The sequence below is a fragment of the Haemaphysalis longicornis genome, unplaced genomic scaffold (assembly GCF_048455015.1).
Source record: "Haemaphysalis longicornis isolate Haplotype H1 unplaced genomic scaffold, Haemaphysalis longicornis Haplotype H1 scaffold_1, whole genome shotgun sequence".
NCBI classification, from domain to species: domain Eukaryota; kingdom Metazoa; phylum Arthropoda; class Arachnida; order Ixodida; family Ixodidae; genus Haemaphysalis; species Haemaphysalis longicornis.
In genome coordinates this window covers 355,406,087-355,428,240 of record NW_027526203.1, presented here as the reverse complement: position 1 = coordinate 355,428,240, position 22,154 = coordinate 355,406,087, and the positions used below count along the sequence as shown (strand labels likewise).

The following is a 22,154-nucleotide window of genomic DNA, read 5'->3' as shown; positions in this document are numbered from 1 at the left end:
TGAGAGTGGCTCCCTCTTCACGGGATTCCATATGCTGCCTTCGCCACCTGGCTGCTGGTAACCAGCTGTAGCAGATCCTCCAAGGCGGGGCTGGACAGCAAAATCTCCCATCACTCACTAGGGATTAAGACTAAACATGAAAACGTTATTTTTGCTTTTGACTTTAAAGAATTGTAGAAGGTAATCTTCAATGACAGCTGCCCACAACGCATAGTACATAACGGCGCCGCACCAGCAGCAGGGAACATTTGCACGATTTCAACTCGATACGGATTAGCTGTAGCTCCAGCTTGGTGAACCAGGCCTGTACCTCGTGTAGAGACAGCCAGCCACATCATTATCACTAGCAAACAAGGGCGTCCATCTATGACTTTTGTTTCTGTTCATGGGTGGTGTGGGAATGCACGGCATACGTTTTTCGTGAAACAAAGCACCCTGAATGTATAAAAAGTTACAGATAGCTGGCATTATGCTTAGTTTATTGTAACATGGTAAAACCCAGTTCCATTGAGCGAAAATGGTTTTTTGAGGCAAGGATTTTGCTGCATTGACTTCTATGGCTACCTGACGGGGAATCGGAAATATTTCATTGAAGCGGAAATTTCATTGAAACGGAGTTCATTGTAGCGGGGTTTGACTGTATGCTATTTGTGAAAACCAAGTCGTTTTCATTGTCCAGACTTGATGAAGCACAGGTTGGCTGTAAATTGGAAAGCACCTCTTCAGGTTGTGACTGCAGGAGAGTGAATTAGGCACAGTGAACAGATGTCTGTGGAGGCTTAGTGTATGTGCACCTCGATGGCAGCTGCTGAGTGTGCATTAAAAAAGAACAACTCGTTAGTGATATAAAGAACCCAGAAAAAGAGCAGAGCGTTCTAGTTATTTTATTATTGATTGTTATTGTGGTATATGATTAAGAGATAAGAGTACCTTTGTTTTTACATGCTGATTGACTGAAGTGCTGCAAAATGAGTGTGAGAAACAAAACAACGTTGTTTCTAATATACTATTTAGCATACTTCTGAGTGGCTTAGTTTAATTTGGTAGGACTATAGACTAACCAAGTTTTACTAAACTACAATACTCGGAAGTATCTTAGCAGATAAACATGGTGCGGTTGCAGTCTGTTTCACAGTGGTTTTTCCGACCCTGGTGATGCTACTGGCATGGCATAGGAAGCGGCGCCTTTGTGTTGCCTGTATTAAAACTACGACTGCTAATTATTTATAATACTGGCTGGGGTAAAACTCCTTTCTGTTATGTGGTCATGTGAGCAATCAAACACCATAATATTTGTCTTCGGATATTTGTAGAACGGGGCTTACAGCCATTTTCCGGAAACATACTCATCCTGTAGAAGCTCGCGTATTGAAAGGAGATAAGAATTCCACCACTTTTACAACTTCATTGTGAACTGACTAATTATATTAAACAAGTAAAACTTAGCGCAGTGATGAAGTCGTCTTAGCAGTCAATTATCCTGTGATTTTTTCTGAGATCATTATGTCAGAATGAGAGCTACTAAGCTTTTCTGGGAAACTAGGCTCTACTGCAAAGCGTATTTTGTTTAGGATGTGAGGGTCGTAAAAGATTTTGTGAAGGGGACCCTGACAGCTTCACTGTAATACTTGTTGCCTGGCGACAGGTGAATGGTGGCTGCCAGGTGGGAGCCACTGGTGGTGCAGCTCAGGCCTCGGGGTCCGACCTGCCAGCCAACACATATTCTCTCTTCAACTCTCCCTGGCCTTCTGGACTGCATCACATGGCCAAAGAAGGTGTGTTGCTTTTCCCTGCTTCTTGAAGCCCCTGAAATTACACTGGTAGTGAAAAAAAAAGGGGGGGGGGGGGGGGGGGGGGGGGGGGGCTAGTTGTATTTTAAATTTTATATCTATGCTCACAGAGCAGGTGGGGATTTCTTTGCTATAGAAGCATTCAATGGCACAACGAGGTGGTCTTTGCTGATTCAAGTTGAAAGGAAACAAACAAAACATGAGCAGTAATGATCCTGGGTGACTTAACGGTCTTCAACATTTCTAAACCAAGCAACCTCCACCATGACTGTTTGGTTGGTTTCATGGTGTGGGCATGGTGGGACTAAGTGGGCCAAAGGGGGATATAGGGGGTTTTACTCCACCCGCGAAATGCCCCATCCAAAATGCCCCAGAGAGGTTCGCAGCGTCTCGAAGGACGCCACCTTGGATTCAAATCACTGAAAAGGCGACGACAGGCTCCAAAGGGCCAGGACAAACCACGAGATTTATTGGCCGAAGGGTAGAGCACATATTGATCGCCTTGACAGGGCAAAGAACTACACTGTATCAACGCGCCCCTCAAGGCCCGGCCTCAAACGGGCTGCGATGGCCGAGGCGACACATGGGCTGCCGGCGAGGTAGGACTAGGTCTACTCGATTGGCGTCCGATTGGGGCCAGGGGCCCCGCTCTGGACGGGTGGCGGTGAGGGCAGGGCCGTACCCAGATGGGGGTTCGAACCTTTCCCGAAATCTTTTCCAGGCAGCACGTAAGCAATGCTTACCGTTGCTTTCAGCAAAACTACCCCCTTCCCAAAATCCATACCCCCCCCCCCCCCCCCCCCCCCGAAAAAAATTTCTGGCTACGGCCCTGGGCGAGGGCACGGACGAGCCGTGTTTCCCCGCATTCCCTACTATTGATCCTCCATCTCCCTTCCAAGAGACCAGTGAAGTGTGCGCGCCGCACTTGTAAGGCGCGGGGGAAGGGAAAGGAGGTGGGCTCCTGGATGAGGAGGAGCCGACGGCGGTGGCAGGGCAGTGTTTGTGTCCACAGTCGCGTTGGCCCGTGAGGCAACACAGGAACGTGACGTATCTCGCCGACAAACGCGCCTGAGCTGAGGTTCGTGCTCGTGGGAAGAGGAAAAGGGGATCTAAAGGATCCCCACAGTGAATGAGAAGTGTAAAGTAGATATGGCAATAAGTACAGAAGCAGCAAATGGTAGAGGAGAGAGAACGGCACTCAAATGTCAACCATGGAGAAAATTGGACACTAATACATTTTTTTTGTTCATCTAATTTACATCACTCCTTGCAATTGTGAGCAGCATCATTTGCCTTGTCAGCATGCAATTTATTTGGTATGAAATTTAAAGTTAAATTCTCAAATAGATATACATGTACATATGACAAAAGAAGGCTCAAAAGGTCACCTGAGTAAGTAGTTGCTTCCCTCTCTGGGCATTTAAGTACCCTTTTTGAAATTGTAGTTACACCCCCCCCCCCCCCCCCCAAGCCTAATATTTGTTACGTCTTATAAAGTGTAGCTTGTTTTATTTCATGTTTTTCCCAATTAAAAGACTTTTTAGTTCACTTGTTCATTTCTATAAATATTTGCTAGGAAATTGAAGATGATGAAGCACGAATTCATAGCATTAGGCTGCTCTGAACCCTGGCACTTTTCATGGGAACTTGCAAAGCAGGCAGACATACCTTGATTAGTTAATCCAAAAATAACCAATTGCAGAACACTGTTAAATAGTAAGTATAGTCAAGCTTTCAAGGCCCTATGTTGTGATAACACCTTACCAAAAGTAGCACCTGAGGATGAGCATGAAATTCGCGAATTTACGCTAAAAAAATACATACAACCGTCAAAATTGGCCTGAGTCAGGCAGATGGGTGTACTAGCTACTAGGGTTACAACACAGTTGGCTACCTGTAGACTGTGGGCTCAGTCTCGACCGGGGCACCAGGGGGTTTTCTTTTTTTAATAAAGGTGAACAGTCAAGATGCCCATGTACGGAGATTTCGGCGCATGTCAAAGATACCCAGGTGGGCAAAATACGTGGTGCTCACTACAAAGTGTTTTATAGGCCAAGTGTAGTTTTGGCACATAAGATTGTGAATTGGGAGTTAGCTGTCTCCGTGGTTTATTAAAAGAGTACTTATTGCAGGAGGATGTCCACCGGCTGGAGCTATTGACCCTATGGTGATGCATTCCAGGATCCAGGTAAGGATTTATGAGAAGATAATTTTGGAGTTGGTAGAAGCATGTATTCTTGTTGTATTGCTTCTGTGCGGGCACCAAAACTTGCTGTAATATTTGTGCATATACTTTATGCTGCTTAGCCGCAGCATTACAGCTTAGCTTGGGCAGCTCAACTTGACAGGATTGTAAATGAACTTATCAGGCTTGTTAAATCAGCCTTTTTTAGCCAGGTAGCTACCCGCGGGTAATCTGCATCGCACGCATACCATGAAAAGCACACATTTTAGCTGCGTTTAACTGCAAGCACGACGACTGCCAAGGAGAGCAGCTTGAGAGCTGGAAACCTCACACCACGTAGTGAAGATAAGAAACTTACATAAATATTCAAGCAGTGGCAGTGCTGGCCTGTGGACAGAGCAGGGTGTGGAGTAGTGTGCACAAACTGCGAGCCACCATTGCCACCAAAAGTTGAGTGCACTCCCACTGCGCTGCAACCATGCCTACAAGGGGTGTGCTTTCATCGCCACAAATAGTAGGTAACCCTCACAAAGGAAAACAGCAATAATTTTAATAAAACAAGCTTCAGGGAAGATACTTCATGAAGTGGGACCCTCCCAGACAGCAGGGTCCTCCCAAGTACGGCAGCATTGTGCTTCGGCACGCATCTTTGAACGGAGAATGCAAAATGTACTGGTGCATAAGTGACACTACTGTAAAGAAATGGGGCAATGTTCTGGTATGTCAATGTTGCTGAAAGGATTAAGGGGTGACTAAGGGGATTTACGGAACTCTTATTGTGTATTTTATCTTTCGCTGTGTAATTTAACTCATTTACCGTCGGGCCCACTTATAATGACCACAGTTGTAACGAACACCTGATTATAACGTACCAACATGGACCAACCATGAAAGTATGCACTGTTGCACTGAAGCAATGGCATTATGCCTTGCATAGCAGGAACACGCATGAGAAGGCAGCTTCGTTACAGGGAATGCGCAGCCATGGCATGTATTTCCAGTTCCCGCTTCAAAATGGCTCTTCAGGTGCACAAAGCTTCAAGTATACTTTGCCACCCTCCCAGCTTATTCAGAAGCTAATGGCAGACAGCAAGATAAAAGAGCACAAGAGAAAGAAGCTGTGAAAAAATTGGTCACTGATTACATTTCTTTGGGATTTGAAATTTGAGTGCAGCTTCCGAGCCTTTTTTCATTGCTATGATATGTAGCTTCTGGTCAACCCGGAACCAAATGCAGCAAAAGTCAAAACTGGTTTTTGAGTAGCCGTTCTGGAAACTGCTTTTAACCAACGAGCTTCTGTGCCCCCCAAGAAAACTGATTCTGCAGTGCTCATGCGCTAGCATACCACAGGTGTTTTCTTGTGGTGCGCACACGTGGGTCGGTTTCACAGGTGAGCCACTCCACATTACCATAACTGTGAAACTTTCCCACTTCTGCTCTAGCAGCAGGCATTCTCCTCATAACCATAGTCACAGCATTGGTCAAGCATTCAGTCAGCTCTACAATAGCAAGATCATGAAGGAGCATACCAATAACTATGTGCTCCTCCTCTGCTCTCCTCCTCACTGTCCCGCCATTTTGTCCTCTTTCGCTTTCCTCCTCACACTACCACCGCACTCTCCTTTCACTTTTCTTGTCGCACTGTCTTCGCTATGGCTGTACTTTCATCCTCCGCTGTGCTCCTTGTTCGCTCGGCCGTACCGACGTCTCGACCCATGGATGGTGCCTAAGAGCTAGGCGCATACTGAAAAGAATGTTGGCGTGAGTTCCCACTGCATGGAGCAAGCTATGCGGTGTCCTTTAGCAGGAGAGGAAGAGAAATGCGGTGAAAGTGAACTTCAGGGGAAAGCGGAGGATATAGCGCCCATGGAGCTGTAGGTGAACACACTTGCTTTCTCCTCCAGTCTGACCATGGAGGAGGAAAAAAAAGGGAAACTGGGGAAACCAATGCCCATATGTGTTTGCTACGGCACGTGAAGTCATGCTGTTATTTCATCGCTTTGCTGTTGTTGTCATGAGCAACTTGTGCTTCTGCTTAGTGTTGTTTTGCAGCGTTGAGCACAGGTTCAAATAGTTACGATTGAACGCCAATAGTTGTAATTAATGCCTGCAACGTTGGATTTTATCTTAAAAGCAACCTGACGAGCCATATCAGGGATAATCAAAGTATGATATGTTGTGGTAAATGGGCGCCGCGATGTGCAAGCCATGTCGCCTTTTTTGCACAACTGAGTTCGGAATAAAAACCTGTTCACAGCGTTAAGAGTGTGTCTTGCTGTTGCTGAACTTAACAGATTGAATTTTTTAGGGAAATTATTAATACCAATGCATACATCTGCAGCTTAGTGCATATTGGCTGTGCTGCAAGGAATATTGGATGCTCTGAATGTCATGAGTACTAAAAAAAAAACGTATGCAGAATATTATACCATGCTTCAAGTAGCTCGTTTGTATCCTTGTTATATGTAAACTTTTGGCAATGAACACCTGCACGTACGAGTTCTAAGTTGCGGCTCCAGGCAAGGTTATAAAACATAAAAGAAGCTGAAAGTCAGTTTTCAAATTTAAGTAAAAAAAAAAAAAAGTGCTTCACTTGTTTCCATGGTCACAACACTGCATAGGGAAGTTGTCCAGTGCAATACAGGCAACCAGCTAACATACTTTGCATTGAAAGCCATCTCCCCCCATTTGGTCTGCAAACTGGGCTATGTACTCTTCACAGAGGAGCCGAAAATGATGTTTTGTGAAAAGGAGGAGGCTGCAAAAGGCCCTCCAATTTCAAGGCAAAACATCCCAGAAGACCTGTGTCCAACGGGACACAAAAGGCTACAACCCTAGTGACTTTTGATAAATGAAATGTCTTTCGCAACTTCGGAAACCGTTTTCTCAAAACAGTTTTTTTCGCCACCTGCGTCGCTTGTTCCAGGGATTTCTTCATCACCGCTGGGTCTATTTTGATTCCGTTTTTTGCATTACATTTCTTGAAGAACTGTTCAGGTTGTGACATTCTTGGTTTTTCTGGTTTAGTTTTTGTGAATTTTTTATTCATGTAGTTGTTCACAGTCTACATGCCTGTTGTACATTAACCTCTGAAAAACTGAAAACTAAAAAAATTAGGCTATAAATAAAAAATCTACGAATGCCACGGCCTCGTCCATTCATTCGGGGATGCAAAGCATTTCAAACAAGTTTTATACCATGTTTTATAATGCACTCAAGCTCGGTACAAGGTGAACAAAAAGAAAATTGTATAAATAAAAAAGTTTTCAATATGTTACTTTGAATATTAATAGTGTTATCACAGAAGCATTTACAGTTGCTGTGTCAATTTTCATCAAAATCCGCAAGGAAATAGAAAAGTTGATTTCGAAAGCCACGTCCACCCTTAAAAGAGGAAGGACCACTTCAAGCTTCACAGGCTAGGAGCTTTTACGTGACACACGTCATGTGGCAACCAGTCCATTTGACATCACACAGTGGCTGGGCCGCCATTTCCCAGTCTCTTGAAACTGCAACAGTAATGTCAATTTAACGCTTTCGTGACCGCGGAAAAATGGCCGAGTTTGAGCGCTTTCAGAAAACTTTATTTTCTCTTGAGCTACTGGACACATTTAGTATTGCTATGCATAAAATTGTAGCTTATAGGTTTCTCTTGCAAACACATAACAGCAGTTTTGTGAAAGGTGTAGTTATTGACAGTTTATTGGTCAACGAAACAAAAAAATATGCACAAAGAAGTACCGTATTTACTCGCGTAATGACCCCCCCCCCCTTTTCTTAAGAATTTACTTTTTTGTAACTTTGAATAGAAAATGCAGCGAGAATGTGCTTTTATCTCAGCATGGTTGCTGATGCTGTAAACAATCGCAGCAACTTGATATCACGCTACAGTATGCGCAGAAATGCTCAAAACGCATTCCAACAAAACGAAATCTCAATGGTAGCCGGAGACGCAAGCGCAAATGCCGTGACTCACAATTTAAAAATTGCGCGCTTGCGTAGCGCCACCTGCTGAACACAAAACGGACCTTCTTGCGCCATGAAAACGTTGCGGCGTGCGAGCAAAGCACAAAACGTACTCCACACTCCTTCCCTGCTCTTTGCTCTACCAGCTGGTTCTGGTGGTGTGCAAACAAAGCACTAAACATACTCCACATTCCTCTGCTCTTGCTGTTTCGCAATGTCACCATTACGCTCCGTGGTTTTGTTGTTCAGCTGTGTTCCGACCTTTTTTTGTGCTCCTGGAGCGCGCCGTACGGTGGGCTAGTACGTGAGCTACACAGCCGGTTTTAAACTGAAGGTAGTGGAGCATGCGTTGATGCACATGGAAACCGCGTGGCTGGGCGGCACTGCAGTGTTGACCCAGTGAGTGCGAGACGTTCTTGGGCGATGAACAGGGATCCCCGTGTGTTTCGTGGCCCCAAAGAAGAGAAGTTTCCCGGTGTGGGAAAAAAAAGTTTGAGTGCCTTGACCGCGCGAAATATGGTGCGCTGCGGGCCGAGACAACGAATGTGAAGCCGCAAGCGACTTGAGTGAGGACAGCTCCATGGCGAGTAGGGGGCCACTAGCATGTTGGAAATAAAAAAGAAATTTAATTACCTACATGTTTTTACAAAAATGGTAAGGCTCTCATAGCGCCTTCTCTTAGCAGCTTTATTGTATGAAATTTCAACTTTAAAAACTGTTGAAATTTTTTCCTGCATAATGAACCAAATTCATGCCAAATTTTCTGGAAAAAAAGTGGGTTCATTACGCGAGTAAACACGGCGTACCCAAAACACAAGTAGGCGATCTTACTGAGCCCGAAGACTAGCTTCAGCGATTGTGGTAACGGTGCTCCTCATTGTTGCCACGTTGCCTTCTTGCGCGCAGTCGCTGTGGTCGGGGCCTGGCCCGTCGCCGCTGGAGCGCCTGCTGGAGCAGCAGAAGCAGTGGAGAGATGGAGCCACGCAGTGAAGAAGGCCCCCTCGTTGACCCATCCGTGGAGCACAGCACTACCGGGTTAGAGGCTCTTGTCCACAAATGCCCAAATGTCTGGTTGTCCTGGGCACGGAAGGCCTTGGGCTCAACTAGAGCAGCCAGTGGGACGCCCTGCCAGTGAAGGGAAGAACCTTGGCTTTCCAGGACCCGAGACGGAGATTGGGCCGGCAACGGAGTGCCTGGCCTGATGGAAGTCTGCGCCTTTTTCCACGTCGCATGCCTCCCAGTTGGTCCCACAGGAGATGCGCAGTGGCTGCGGGAATTGGGCCACCATCCTGGCCAACTGGAGCTGGAGCTCGGTTTTTGATTCCTGGCATTTTCCTTTTCTCCCTTTATAAAGTTTGTATGTGCGCAACGTGACCCATGGGTTGCTCCCTGAACATCTGGTCTCATGCATGATGAGTCGTTAGCTTGCTTAACGATGAAAAGGAGAAAGGAAAAGATGCTTGCTTCTTCTTTTTTTTTAGGCTCACAGCCTTTTGACAGGGGCTGTGAAGTTCCAAAGAACTGTGTGCGAGAGAAAAGCAAAAAAAAAATTGCTTGGCTTACCTCCTTCAGTTATTTTTGTCTCTCGTTGCATTTCTGGGATGCCACTCTTTTTTTTTTTTTTTTTTTTTTGTGCTTACTCTTGGTGCACTGTTGGTGGCTGTAGAAACAGGGTAAGCAGGCGAGAAAGCGTGGCCGCCAGTCTCAGGGGGCTCAGTTTGAAGCCTTGCATTGAAGCTTTGCATTGAAGCACAGCAGCAGAGCCCTGGTCCGCACACACTGTCGCTTAGTTTTTCAGGCCAGTCGAACTATTGTAGCAGTACAAATCGCTCTAGTGTTGTCCTTCCTCTACATCACCTTGAATACCGGCCGAACGAGCTTTGTTCTAGAGAAGTAACCAGAATTTTTATTTCTGGAAAATACTTTGGGTGCGCGTGTGCATTTCAACACCTTTAAACACTGCATGGCTGAGGCAGTGACGGGAGTTCCTTGGTCCACAGTCATGTCGCTGTCACTATTTAGTGCACAAGGTGTTGGAAATGTCACTATATGCCAAACAGCAAATTGTTTGTGTGCCATATCTAAATGCACATTCTATGTCTTGTTTTGTTTTGGTCCTTTTCTGTATTTTTTTAAGATTCAAGGGTTGCCCCCCCCCCCCCCCCCCCCCCCGGCCCCCCTTCTCCGTTTTGACAAGAAAGTCCTTGTCATGCGTGCACGTACAGACATACTGCAATTTTTTTTCCGTACAAGCAGCGTTGCTGTCGGCACAGCCTTGTCTGCGAAATCCTCGTTTTCTGGTCAGCAGGCTTCTGTACCGTGTCTGTAATCTGTGTAGTTGTTTATTGGGGCACCTGCACCTTGCCTACAATAAAGTTTGAAGGCGGGAAGGGAAGCTGGCCGTGTTTTGGCATGGCCTCCACTTTCTCATTCTAAAGGTTGTAAGGCGAGTGGTACTTGGAATTTCTCTTATATATGTTCCTCAAGCGTGATCATTTTGTTGAGGAATCTTCTTTGTTGAGAGAGTTTGCTTATTTTTCAGCCCTGTGTATTTTTTATGCCAATCAAGTGGCATTCACTGTGCGCTCCGGCCGAGGTCACTTGTATTTTGTTACCCCCTTTAATAATATGTTGATCATTGTAGTGCGAAGCACTGCTTGTGTCAAGCAGCGTAATGGAAGTTTAAAATTATGGTTCCTGCTTGACCTCCTGTTTCAAAGTACCCTGCCGACATCTAATAAACATTTCCTTCACAACAGTTGGAGACTGTGTGTGCTTGGCATGTGGCCGTGGGGATTCTGTTCTTCGGTCCTGGGTTCACCACCTGCGTGTGGCACCAGCTGCGCTTGGAGAGTTCTTCGGGACATGAAGGGCACTGTTGGGGCAGTGATATCTGAGAGCAGTATTATCAGGGACACTTGGCCCCACCAGCTATCACTCTTCATATCCCCCTCGCAGGTGGTAATATGAGGACCTGTTGTTTTATTTTCCAAGTATTCTTCCCGAATGCGACTGCATTCAAAGGTGTAGAGATGAAAAAAAAAAAAAGGTTCATTTTAAGTTAAGCTAAACCAAGGGAGGCTTGAACTATAGTTTAGGCCTTGGTATTGTTACCTTGTGCATGTGTTTAACCAACGAGATTTAACATCGGCTGTGTAGTCGTGAAGCTGAAGAGGCACATACACCACCACTGTGACCATGTCGACAAAAGTGTATGCATTTGTCACTTTATGTGCAAGTGGTAGGCAAAACTGTGGCCTCACTTATCATGTTACGGGGCGGCAGCCCTTTGAGCTTGTGCAACCATGAGTAGCGGTAGTTGTGGACAAGTGCAACGGTTTACCCCGCCTGAGTGACTCACAGCAGGAGGAGTGAAACAGATGGGTCAACGCACGATGCTGCACTGAAGCAGGCCATGCCTGCAAATGGTTCCCCATTCTTCCTGCTTGTGGCATGCTTGAGATGCAAAGTAGCCTGAAATCAAGGGCCACTTCGTGGTCCATAGCGAGGTTTTCACTTCCGTTGTAGTTGCAGTGCAGAAATATCTGGGAGGAGCTGTCAGAATAAAGCTATACTTTTAAAAGGGCCATGAAGACAGCATACTGTTTTTATTCAGCCAGAAGGTAGCCATGGTGGAATTTGTAGAGTTTAATGCAAACTGCATTTAACTACATAATTGGGAAAGCCGAAGATATTGGGGCTCTTTGATTTAAAGTCTCCGACTCGATGCAGATAGTCCGTAGGTAGTCCGAGGAGTTCCCACACTATAGAAACATGTGAAAAACAAATGCCGGATTGCTTCTCGGGAAGTCCTTGGTGAGTCCAAGACACAATCAAAGAGCCCCATTGTGGCAGTCATTTACTGCATTCTCTGGACTTTGCTGACCGGCCTGTAGGATTGGCTGATGCTGTTTTACTAAAACACAAATGAGCGAATAATATGGCGCCATCTCTGTGGCTCTTGGAACAGAGCAAGACGAAAGTGCTGCTCACTTTGGTTAGGCAGTGCTGTCAGTTGGAATATCAGCCATTTGGGACACCCATTGTCTAATGGGAACAAATGAGAGTTGTCCAAACATGAACATGAGCTTGAGGTTCATTGCCTGAAGCGCACACGAGCACTGTGGCCACACTATTGCACACGGGATGCAATCCACCAAATTATTGGGTTATTTTGCACCAAACAGAATTGCAGTGAAGTATAAACTGCCTAATCTTTCGAATAAGGCAAAGTTGTATGTCTTCATGGTCCCCTTAAAATGGCGCGTATCAATCATTGTTCACCAAACGCTAAAAAAAGACAGCTCACCACTGCAGAAGCTGTTCATTTTTTTTTTTTTTGGCATGAACATCTTACTTGAAAATGAACAAGTTAGAATTAAGCAAAAATTAGATTGCATGTGTAAAATTGGCGAGACAGTTTCAGTGTTTGGGAATTTGCTGATATGTACTGGTGGAAAACAAAGCCTATTGCAAATGCAGCCAAATCCTGTGGGTTGCTTTGGAAAAAATGTTCTCCAAGCGAGCTTGCAGTTTTATCCCTTTGAGGCTCGGTAGCCCATCGTACTGATGTTGAACATGAATACCTATGCAAGGCGCACACGAAATGTCAACAGAAAAGTGTCATAAGCCGCACTATGCTGAATGCAGATGTTCCTGGATGGTAAGAGTGTCAGCTGCATACCTCCACAGCAAATTGCTCATCAACCCTCTATAGCACACAGCGCCAAGAGCTCGATGCCTGCAGGACTAGGGTAAAGGAAATCTGAGAAAATTGTGAGAAAAGCACACCAAGAACATATTCACCCAGTGCCCGAAGAAGCATCAGGGGACCTCGCATTGAGCTGCAAATAAGCAAACGTGCCTCACTTAAAGTGTAACCTAGAGGAGTTCATCATATTGTGTACTATTGTCCAGTTTGTCATCTTCTCTAACAGCACGGAGTACAACCAAAAGTTGTGCAGCACGAAGAGTTCTGTTGGCGATGATTGTCTAGAGGTATCTACCAAATTGCACTGACTGAAAAGAGCACAATTGTCACCCAAGTCTGGCAATGCCCCGATGGCAATTACAAATTGGCACATCACTTGAGACATACTATGGGTGGAGCAAAGCAATAGTTACCAGACCAGGCTGCTAGGCATGTGCTGTCTCGTGTGCACCAAGGCGTGAGCAACGAGACGGCGTGTGCCATCTCGCCGTTACGGTGCTTCTCAGAGACTTCCCCCATGTGTGCGGAGAGCTGCCTTGTGCAGCCCCAGCCTCGACGATCAACTCTGGGTCGTCCAGCAGGCCTTTGAGGCGGTGAAGCGGCATGATTTTGACGCCTCCAAACGGGCAAAGCGGATCAGTGGCGACGCACCCAAGCGGGTGACTTATTCCCGGTCAGCGAAAGTTCTGCAGGCATTCAATATAAAGTTTTTACCAACCAACCAACCAACCAAATGGTGGCTTATGCCGAAACGCCTTGCGGCAAAGCCAACTTTATCTGCGTGATGTAATGATGACGATGATGATGATGCCCCTCAAGTGTTCGGCATGTATACCCACTCAAGGGGATTGGCCAGGGATAAAATGTTAGACTGCCCCTGTTGGGCCTTGCCTTGTGGTTGTGCCTTGTGGCAAAGCCAACTTTATCCAGGTACTCTTTGGAAGAGACAGAAACGTTTATTGAGAGCATTTGTGGTGGTGGTGTTAAAGTAGTTCCCTCTTCACAGGAATCTATAAGCCATCTTAGCATCTTAGACTGCCCTCTCCCTGTAAGCAAACGCTAGTCCGAGAGGCAGGGGCTGGACAGCAGTGTCTCCCACTGCTCTTGAGAGGTGGGGGGTGCAAGGAAGGGATGGTAGACGCTTGTTTTTCCTACACTCTATGATAGCATTGGTGTGCCTGGATTCTGCTGGATAGTGGTGGGGATATCCGGTGCTGCCTAATTAAATTCGGGCAGGTGTTTATTTTTTGCAGTCTGAGTTGTTTCTTGGGACTTCATGAGGTTTGGGTGAGCTAGCGGGAAAGGCCATCGATTAACCTTGCAATGTGTTATTTCTCGGTACGTCAAGTGGTGTAGGCTTCTCCATGGCCTCCGAGGCCTGGTCGGCAAGTTCTCGGGCCTGTTGGCAGGCAAATTCGTTGCCCTTAATGGAGAGATAGAGAGAGAGAAAACATTTTAATGAGCTCAAAAGTGAGAGTGGAACCCTAGTCCGGGAATCCATGCATTGCCCTAGCTGTCTCAACCCGAGTCGCCAGGAGAGTCTGGTCCTCCGGTTGACAGCTGGTCAACAGTGTCTCCCACAGCTCGGGAAAGGAAGGGATGGAGAGGGGTGGTAGGGTTGGTTTGTGGGCGCATTTCATAATTATATGGAAGCATGTGCAGGCGTCCGCAGAATCCTTACTCTTGTATCGGGGGATTTGGTTGAAAGCATGAGGTGCGTTGCTGGTGCCACCCAACCCGACCTGAAGATCCTGCACACTTCCTATGAGTTAGTTGCAATCTCCGTGGATTTCATCTAGCTCTTGCTCGCCGTTCGCAGCTGGCGCGGGCACGTGCACGAGTGTTTTGCTACATCACGCCATAATGAGAACCAATCAGCGTCGTCGTTCGCATTACGCCACATTGCAGGTGCAGTCGCTCGCTCTCGTGGGTCAGTTCGCCTTCTACAGGTTTTCCCGCTCAAATTTAACCCAATCGCCATCTAATTTAATCCAGGCACCAGCCAGTTTAATCCAAGTGCCAACCAATTTAATCCAAACACCATCTGATTTAATCCAGGTGCCAGCAAATTTAATCCAAGTGCTAACCAATTTAATCTGGGTGCCAACCAAATTAATCCAGCTGTCAGAAGGTTGTCCAGGGGTGTTTTTTGCGATATTAGGCGCAGCTTTGCGAACTTTGGTGCGCGTGGTGTGGTCAAAGTGTTGCTTCTTGGTGTATTGTGTGCAAAGTCTCTTATGCGCAGAGCTTAATGGACTGACACGCGCAGACCAAGAGAGCGGCCTTTTCTGGTCCGTTGGTGCCGCGTGCTGTGAGCTTCATTACAGCCTGCCAGCCATTTCAAACTTGCGAACTTCTTCCCGGCGTACATTGGAGAGTTTGCAAGCACAAGCCCTCAGAATATGCTTGGGACTACCACAATGTACCTCTACTGTGGGCACAATTGCCGAGGCACGTGTGTTTCCAATGGATGCACTTCTTTTGTGCGAACCCCTTCGAGTCTACCTTAGATACTTCACAAGGCACGAACACCATCCATTATCAACTCTTCCTACTACGTGCTCGAGAAGTAGTTTTGCGGCAGCCATTTTGCGACATCAACATAGAATTCCATCCGGTTTCGCCCCAATGGTGGTTTCCCAGAATCCTCTGTGGGTACTATCAAAGCCATCAATCCACCTTTCCATCCCGGGAATTGGGAAGAAGTCCTCTTTGCTATCAATAGCCTTCAAACAGTTGACTCTAGCATTCTTGACAGGCAAGTACGCCGGAACTGTGCATGTATATACTGATGGCTCTGTGACTGCATCCAGGTCTACCGCGGCTGTAGTAATTCCAAGCCTGTGTGTTACCCGAGGATTCACACTAGACCACAAGACAACTTCTACTGCTACTGAGTTGGTTGCCATATGGGAGGCGATTCGTTTAGTCTCCCGTGAATCGCCTCAAGCTTGGACCCTGTTTTGGGACTCAAAGCCAGCACTCCAGGTCCTCAACGGAGTTATGAGGCAAGGACCTTATTATGCCCTTGCTGCGGAAGTGCTCCAATTATGCTCCTTGGCACTGCAACAAGAACATGTCCTCACCATTGAGTGGGTACCACGCCATTGCGGGCTGGCTGGTAATGATTTGGCTGACAAGGAGGCAAAGAGGGTTTCTGAAAATGCAGATGTTGTACGTCTGCCTTTCGCAAGGACGGACACGACCGCCCTTGTCTACCACTCTCCGTCTTGCCTCGGCGAGTCACTGGTCCCACCCTGGCAATCGTCATAAAAGACCACACCGTCTGGACCCCGACTGCAAGTTTCGGTTACCTCCTGGTATTCAGCGAAACCACTCCACACTGTTTCACCGACTACGGCTTGGCGTAGCCTTTACCCGTCGCTACAAGCACCTCATCGGCGTTACGAGTGACCCCGATTGTGAAACATGCCATGTACCACAGACTATTTCGCATGTTTTTTGCCACTGTCCACGCTACGTGCATCCTCGAGAACAATTAGCGAGAACATTGGCCCGTTTGGACTGTCATGTGGTGTCGGAGGAAGTACTGCTGGGACCATGGCCAGACGCGCAGCGTTCCCACAAGGCATTTAAAGCTGTGCTGACATTTCTGCGCAGCAGTGTCCTCTCAGCGATATTGTAGTTGAGGCCCATCCGGCTGAACTTTAACACATGCACAGTATAAGTATAGGCATCTTCTGTACATAGCCATTTATTCATTTCTTCATCATCTTCATCTCTCTTGTCCTCTATCCACGCTCTTTCCTCTCCTTTCCCTTCCCACACACAGAATAGCTGGCTACCATCAGGCCGACCTTTCTGTGTTTTTTCATTTCAGTAAAATTCCCCTCTCTCTATCTCTCTCTCTGTGAGCTGATAGTCTTGGAGAGCGCTTTCAATAACTCATGTCAGAAGTATCGTCTGCTTCTCGCTTTGCAATGCCTTCAGAAGTTCCTTTGATAACAACACATAACTTAAATGCTGTTTGCATTCTGATTTTCATTCAATGAATGCTTTTCTTCAGTGTTAAGTATCATTTCCAAATTAAAATATCGTCTGCATGCGTCAGAAATATCTCCTGCTCACGTCAGCAGTATCGTCTGCCCGCGCAACAATGCGCTAGAATGTCTTCTGGTGCAAAAACACGCGAGCAGACGACACTTCTGATGATCTCGCAGACAATCAGCACACGGCACCAACACATCTAACAAGACCGCCCTCCTGGTCTGCGCGTGTTAGTACATGTCCTTTAAGCTGTGCGCATAAGATATTTTACACGTAACGGATCAAGAAACACCACGTTTTCACCGCACCACACGCAACAAAGTCCGCAAAGCTGCGCTTATAAGTTCGCACAAAACACCCCTCAAGAACGTTCTGACAGCTGGATTAATTTGGTTGGCGCCCAGACTAAATTAGGTGGCACTTGGATTAAATTCACTGGCACCTGGATTAAATCAGATAGCATTTGGATTAAAATGGTTGGCATTTAGATTAAATTAGCTGGCACCTGGATTAAATTGTATGGCAATTGGATTAAATTGAGCGGGAAAACCTGTAGTGCGGCAGGGGTAGACAGCGCGGGGTTCGCTCCATGGAAGAGCGGGCAAGCATTGAAAGTAAACGTTCCCGCTAATCGCAGCTACAAGAATGATTTACAATGACATATACCAAACTTTTGCGTTCAAGTAAAGCCCAGCGAAATGAAAGGGTTTAGTTTTGGTTGATCGACGGTTTTGCGATTTTGGTCAATTGCACCTTTTGCTTTTAGCAGTAGTGTTTTCGTATTGCAGTCATTTTGGTCATTTTCGTTTTCACTGAAGTCGGGGTTTTATGCAATCCTGTTGTCGGAGAGAAGGGGTCATAATTTTTTTCAAAATTTCTTGCATTTTTTTTTTTCTATTAAGAAAATGACCTCCATGGCAGGGAGTTGAATAAGTGGCCAGAGTCTAGTCCTTCCAAACTGAATAAAGTTGTATTTCGTCTTCATGTCCCATTTGTTGTTGCAATGAAACATACGAGTGCTGTGGATCCATATCAAAGAAAATGTAGTGGAATGGATTAGGGTAGACGTAAAGGTAGTAAAACACAGTACTCTGCTCTCAGGCTTAAGAGCATGCAAACCCATGCATTATAGGCCACTTGGAACCTCCAACTGGTCGGTGTATCGGTGCCTACAGATTACGCAAAAAGCCTGGATATTACAGTGAGTAAAAATTACAGAGGCTATATATGAAACATGTGATCAACAGTGAAAAATAAAAGACAGCTATCCAAAATGACAAAAAAAGTCAACATTGATTGAACCGGATTACTGGGATGAAATAAATGGAATCGAAAATGTGAGAACTTCCATATCGAAACAGAAAATCTCTAGGATAGCGCAATGCATTTTGAAGCCAGAGCAGCTTATTGTTTGAGAATGAAGAGCTTTGTAGAGTGGCATACTGAAAGTGGCGGAATATGTGCTCTGCATGAAAGAAAAAATGAATAAACACGTTGTTATAATGGGATGTAGTACCCATATAAATCCGTGTGAAGGTTTAAACGTAAAGAGAGGAAGTTAATTACAAAGCTCTGGAGGTGGCTGAGATTAAATACTGGTGAAGGAAAAGTAGAGAAGCGAATACAAATTGTAACAGTATACCACCTAGCTGTTACGGACAAAATTTAATTTACTTTAACCTGCTTCTAATATAGAAAATGTAATGTTTTGGGCAGATTATTAGAACTTTAAGTGAAATGGCATAGGCCATCACCCGATACGAACAGGATGCTATTAACAATCAATCAAGCAATTACGATATCCACCTTTTTTGAAGTGTTCCTGACAACAGGAGACTGTTACAGGCTCATTAAAATTTATACCCACCCTCCTCTTGACCCCAATGCATAAATATAATTACAAAAACATGCTGCAGTAAAACCTGGGGAACATTAACTCAAGATGAAGCACACTATGATGCCGAGTTGAGATCACCAGTGTGGACATAGTGAGAGAAAAAAAACATTAATGGCATTGTTACGCAGTACCGCCTAATAATAGCGTGTGAGGTTTACGATACTGTGGGCGTCTCAACTGAAGAAGTGCACGAAATACAGCGGCCATCCTGTCCTAGCTAGAATAAGCTGTTGGGAATAAATCCATTTAGTTGCAATGCACTAGGTATAGATTAACACCGTTAAACTGCACACAAGTCCTTTCAAGTAAACCTTAGAGGTTGGTTGCAGACACCCTTGAAAGTTGGGCCCAGCACAAGAGATGACGGGCGACTCAACCAGACCACTTGCGATGTGCTGAGGTGCCCGTTCTGTGCCCTCCATCTTGCGTTCCTTTTTCGTGCTACACCTCCCAAGAGAAAATGGTAGCTTGCCCCAGCCAGTTTATGGTTAAATTCCCGGCTAGAACTAGCTGGTCCGAGCTTGGCCCAGCTGGGAGTTGAACCATAAACCAGCTGGGACCAGCTACATTTCTCTGGGGTTGTGGCTGCATTGTCAGCTGGTGGTGTCCACGTAGTCGGAGGCTGGTTGCGCAGTGTACAGATTCGTGACGTGGTCTTGAAGCCTTCATGTTTTAGGTATTCTAGTGGTATCCCGGCAGGCCAATAGGGAGGCGTTCTCTGTGACCTCGGGTGGCTGTGTCGTGGTCATTCTCGACTGTTGGCTCGTTTTTAACAGCAGCACTGTTCTAGAGCTGGGCTCGGCAACAGTCCGTCCTGGCATCCTGTCACGCTTCCTCCGGAGCAGGCTTCTTCGCCCCTAAAGAATCGCTTCCCAGTATAAAAAAGCCCTAAAAAATAAAAGGTCATAGGGCCTTTATATTTTTATTTAAGACGGCTTATATTGCCCCTAAAAAATGCCTTCCTAGCAATGCACTTGCGTTTAGAGGTGAAGCCGACTTTAAAAATGTCGGTGTAAGCTAGGACTTCGTAAGCTGGCTCTCCCTCATTAACTGTAGCGCAGTGAAGCATATAGGATTAGAGAAAACTGCTCTGGTGTAATCGGAAGTATCCCGACACAAATAACACGATAGTTAGCCGCCAAGACGACTCTACCATTGCGCCGAGTGTCATTTACTTCTCATTATTAGTTCACAGTGAAGTTGTAAGCGTTCCAGAATTACAGTCTGCTGTCATATACATGACAATCTTCGGAGGGAGTATGCGTATACAGTAAACGGCTGTAACTGCTGTTTTACCGAAAGTATCCGGAAACAAATTGTATGACAGTTAGCCGCTAGGACGACTCTAACATTACGCGCAAGAAAGAAGCCGGAGCTAAACTGAGTCTTTGTAAAGAAAACCCACAGCTCCGCTGTCTCGGCAGATTTCACATTGGGTGGAACTGGGTTTAGTTTTTTGTTTGTTTGTTTTCTTTCTTATTCTTCGGGGGCACGTTAACGGTTGTGTCGCGTTCATTCTTTTCTCATCCGCCTCCTTTCTGTACGCGGAGGCCACGATAGAAACACCTCTCCCTCCAACGAGAGGCGAACAGCTTCGCTGTAAAACTGCGCGATGGGTGCCACAATTGGTGACTGATCCAAAAGCGCCCGCGGAAAGGCGTTTCCATGCGGTGCTTGGCAGTGCTCAATCGCAGTTCGTTAGACCTGTTGGGTTGATTCATGAGCGTGGACAGCACAACGATTCACCATTACACCTGAGTCGAATCATCAGTCGAAGCATGTGGTTATAAGGTGAGGTGAAAGCGCTCGTAAGAAAGCGAGGACCATTTTGTCGGCTATGAAGGTGGTGACCACTGTTTTTCAAGCGGAGCTTCTATTGCCAACTCGCGCCGTCGGTGGTGGCGTACGCCGAATCGTCTTGTAGCAAAGCCAACTTTACCCACGTGCTCTAATGACGGGGAGGGTGATGATGGTGATGCCGTTGCAGTGTCTGGCACGTACCCACTCGGGTAGATTGGACAGGGATAAAGCGCGCGTTGACTGTGCCAACTTGGGCCACGTGCTCTTCGAGTTAAAATTGGCATTCTTGTTATTGGGTCAATGCCGTCTTTTGAATGAGGCAAACTTGTATTTTGTCTTCATGTCCCCTTAATTTTTTAACGTTTGATATATTAAAAAGGCCGCTGTGTTCTGGCTTCTAGTCTAGCGAGGCGTTCCCACAACGTTATTCCCGTCGGCATGAGCGCTACATGGCGCCAACAGGCAACCTAAAAATATTACAGCTCCTTCCCTCCGGAAGCAGGGGTGCACGCGAAGCTTGACCTCAGTGAAAACGAAAGAGGCCAAAATCGAGGCGCAGTGACCGCAAAACGAAAGCGAAAACACTTCTGCCAAAATCAAAAGGCAATGACCGAAATGAAAACGTTTTTTTCGCCGAGGTTCACTTGAACGCAAATGTTTGGTTTATGTTATTGTAGCTCATTCTTCTGCGATTATCAGGAACGTTTACGTTCTTCAATGGCGGCATGCTCGCCCGCAGAGCGAGCCACGCGCGGCCTACCGTGAACTTGCTGACGAGAGCGAGCGACCGCACCTGCGACGTGGCATGACGCGAGCGGCGACGCTATTCCATTGCGGCATGATATAGCGCGGCACTTGTACGCGCGCGCCCGCACCAGCTGCGAACAGCGAGCGAGAGCTGCGTCCGAAGAGCACGTGGATAAAGTTGGCTTTGTCGCATGGCACAACCACAAGGAAAAAGCTTTGCCGCAAGGTAAGGCCCAACAGGGGTACAGTCAACACTTTATCCCTGTCCAATCCCCCCGAGTGGGTACATGCCAAACACTTGAAGTTGGCTTTGCCGCAAGGCGTTTCCGAGTACGCCACCACCGACGGCGCAAGTCAGCCAATACAAGCTTCGCTTGAAAATATTCATCACGCGCTTCCGCGCATGAAAGAAGGACGAAACAACTTGTTCAACCGTCCTATCACCGCAGACATATCCACAACGAAACCTGCACGCCCATTACTTTTAAAAAACGCAGTGTCTAGAGTTACGTCCGACGGAACCCAAAATCGAAAACTAGAGTTACGTCCGACGGAACTTTAAGCCAGTTTCTAAAGTTACGTCTGACGGAACTCAGAATTGAAAACTAGGGTTACGTCCGACGTAACTTTAAGCCAGTTTCTAGAGTTACGTCCGACGTAACCCAAAATTGAAAACTAGGGTTACGTCCGACGGAACTTTAGGCCCGTTTCTAGAGTTACGTCCAACGGAACCCAAAATTGAAAACTAGAGTTACGTCCGACGGAACTTAAAGCTGGTTTCTAGAGTTACGTCTGACTGAACCCCAAATTGAAAACTAAAGTTACGTCCGACGGAACTTTAGGCCAATGTTTTGAGTTACGTCTGGCATAACGTAAAGCACAAAAAATTTACAGCTCTTGAAGACTCTTGAACCAATTTACATGGTTCAAGAGTAATTAATAGGGTTGGGTGTCAGTTAATATTTCAACCCGATTAATTGGCATCGATTAATTCTATTATGCATGGATTATTCGGTTGTGTGGTTTTTTTTAGAAAAAAAATGACCAAAA

At 46.2% G+C, this 22,154-nt stretch overlaps 1 protein-coding gene across 2 annotated transcripts in view; it reads left to right on the top strand.

Annotated features, from left to right (window-relative positions):
* The window catches only part of LOC144154939 (nonsense-mediated mRNA decay factor SMG7-like), an 81,957-nt gene extending 71,258 nt beyond the window's left edge, over positions 1-10,699 (top strand). For both annotated transcript variants that reach the window (XM_077686081.1, XM_077686083.1), the window contains exons 20-22: positions 1,646-1,775; positions 3,923-3,978; positions 8,848-10,699. In XM_077686081.1, coding sequence (XP_077542207.1) covers positions 1,646-1,775; positions 3,923-3,978; positions 8,848-8,931 — 270 coding nt within the window. In that variant the 3' untranslated portion in view covers positions 8,932-10,699. The remainder of the gene's footprint in view (positions 1-1,645; positions 1,776-3,922; positions 3,979-8,847) is intronic.
* Positions 10,700-22,154: the final 11,455 nt, after the last annotated feature.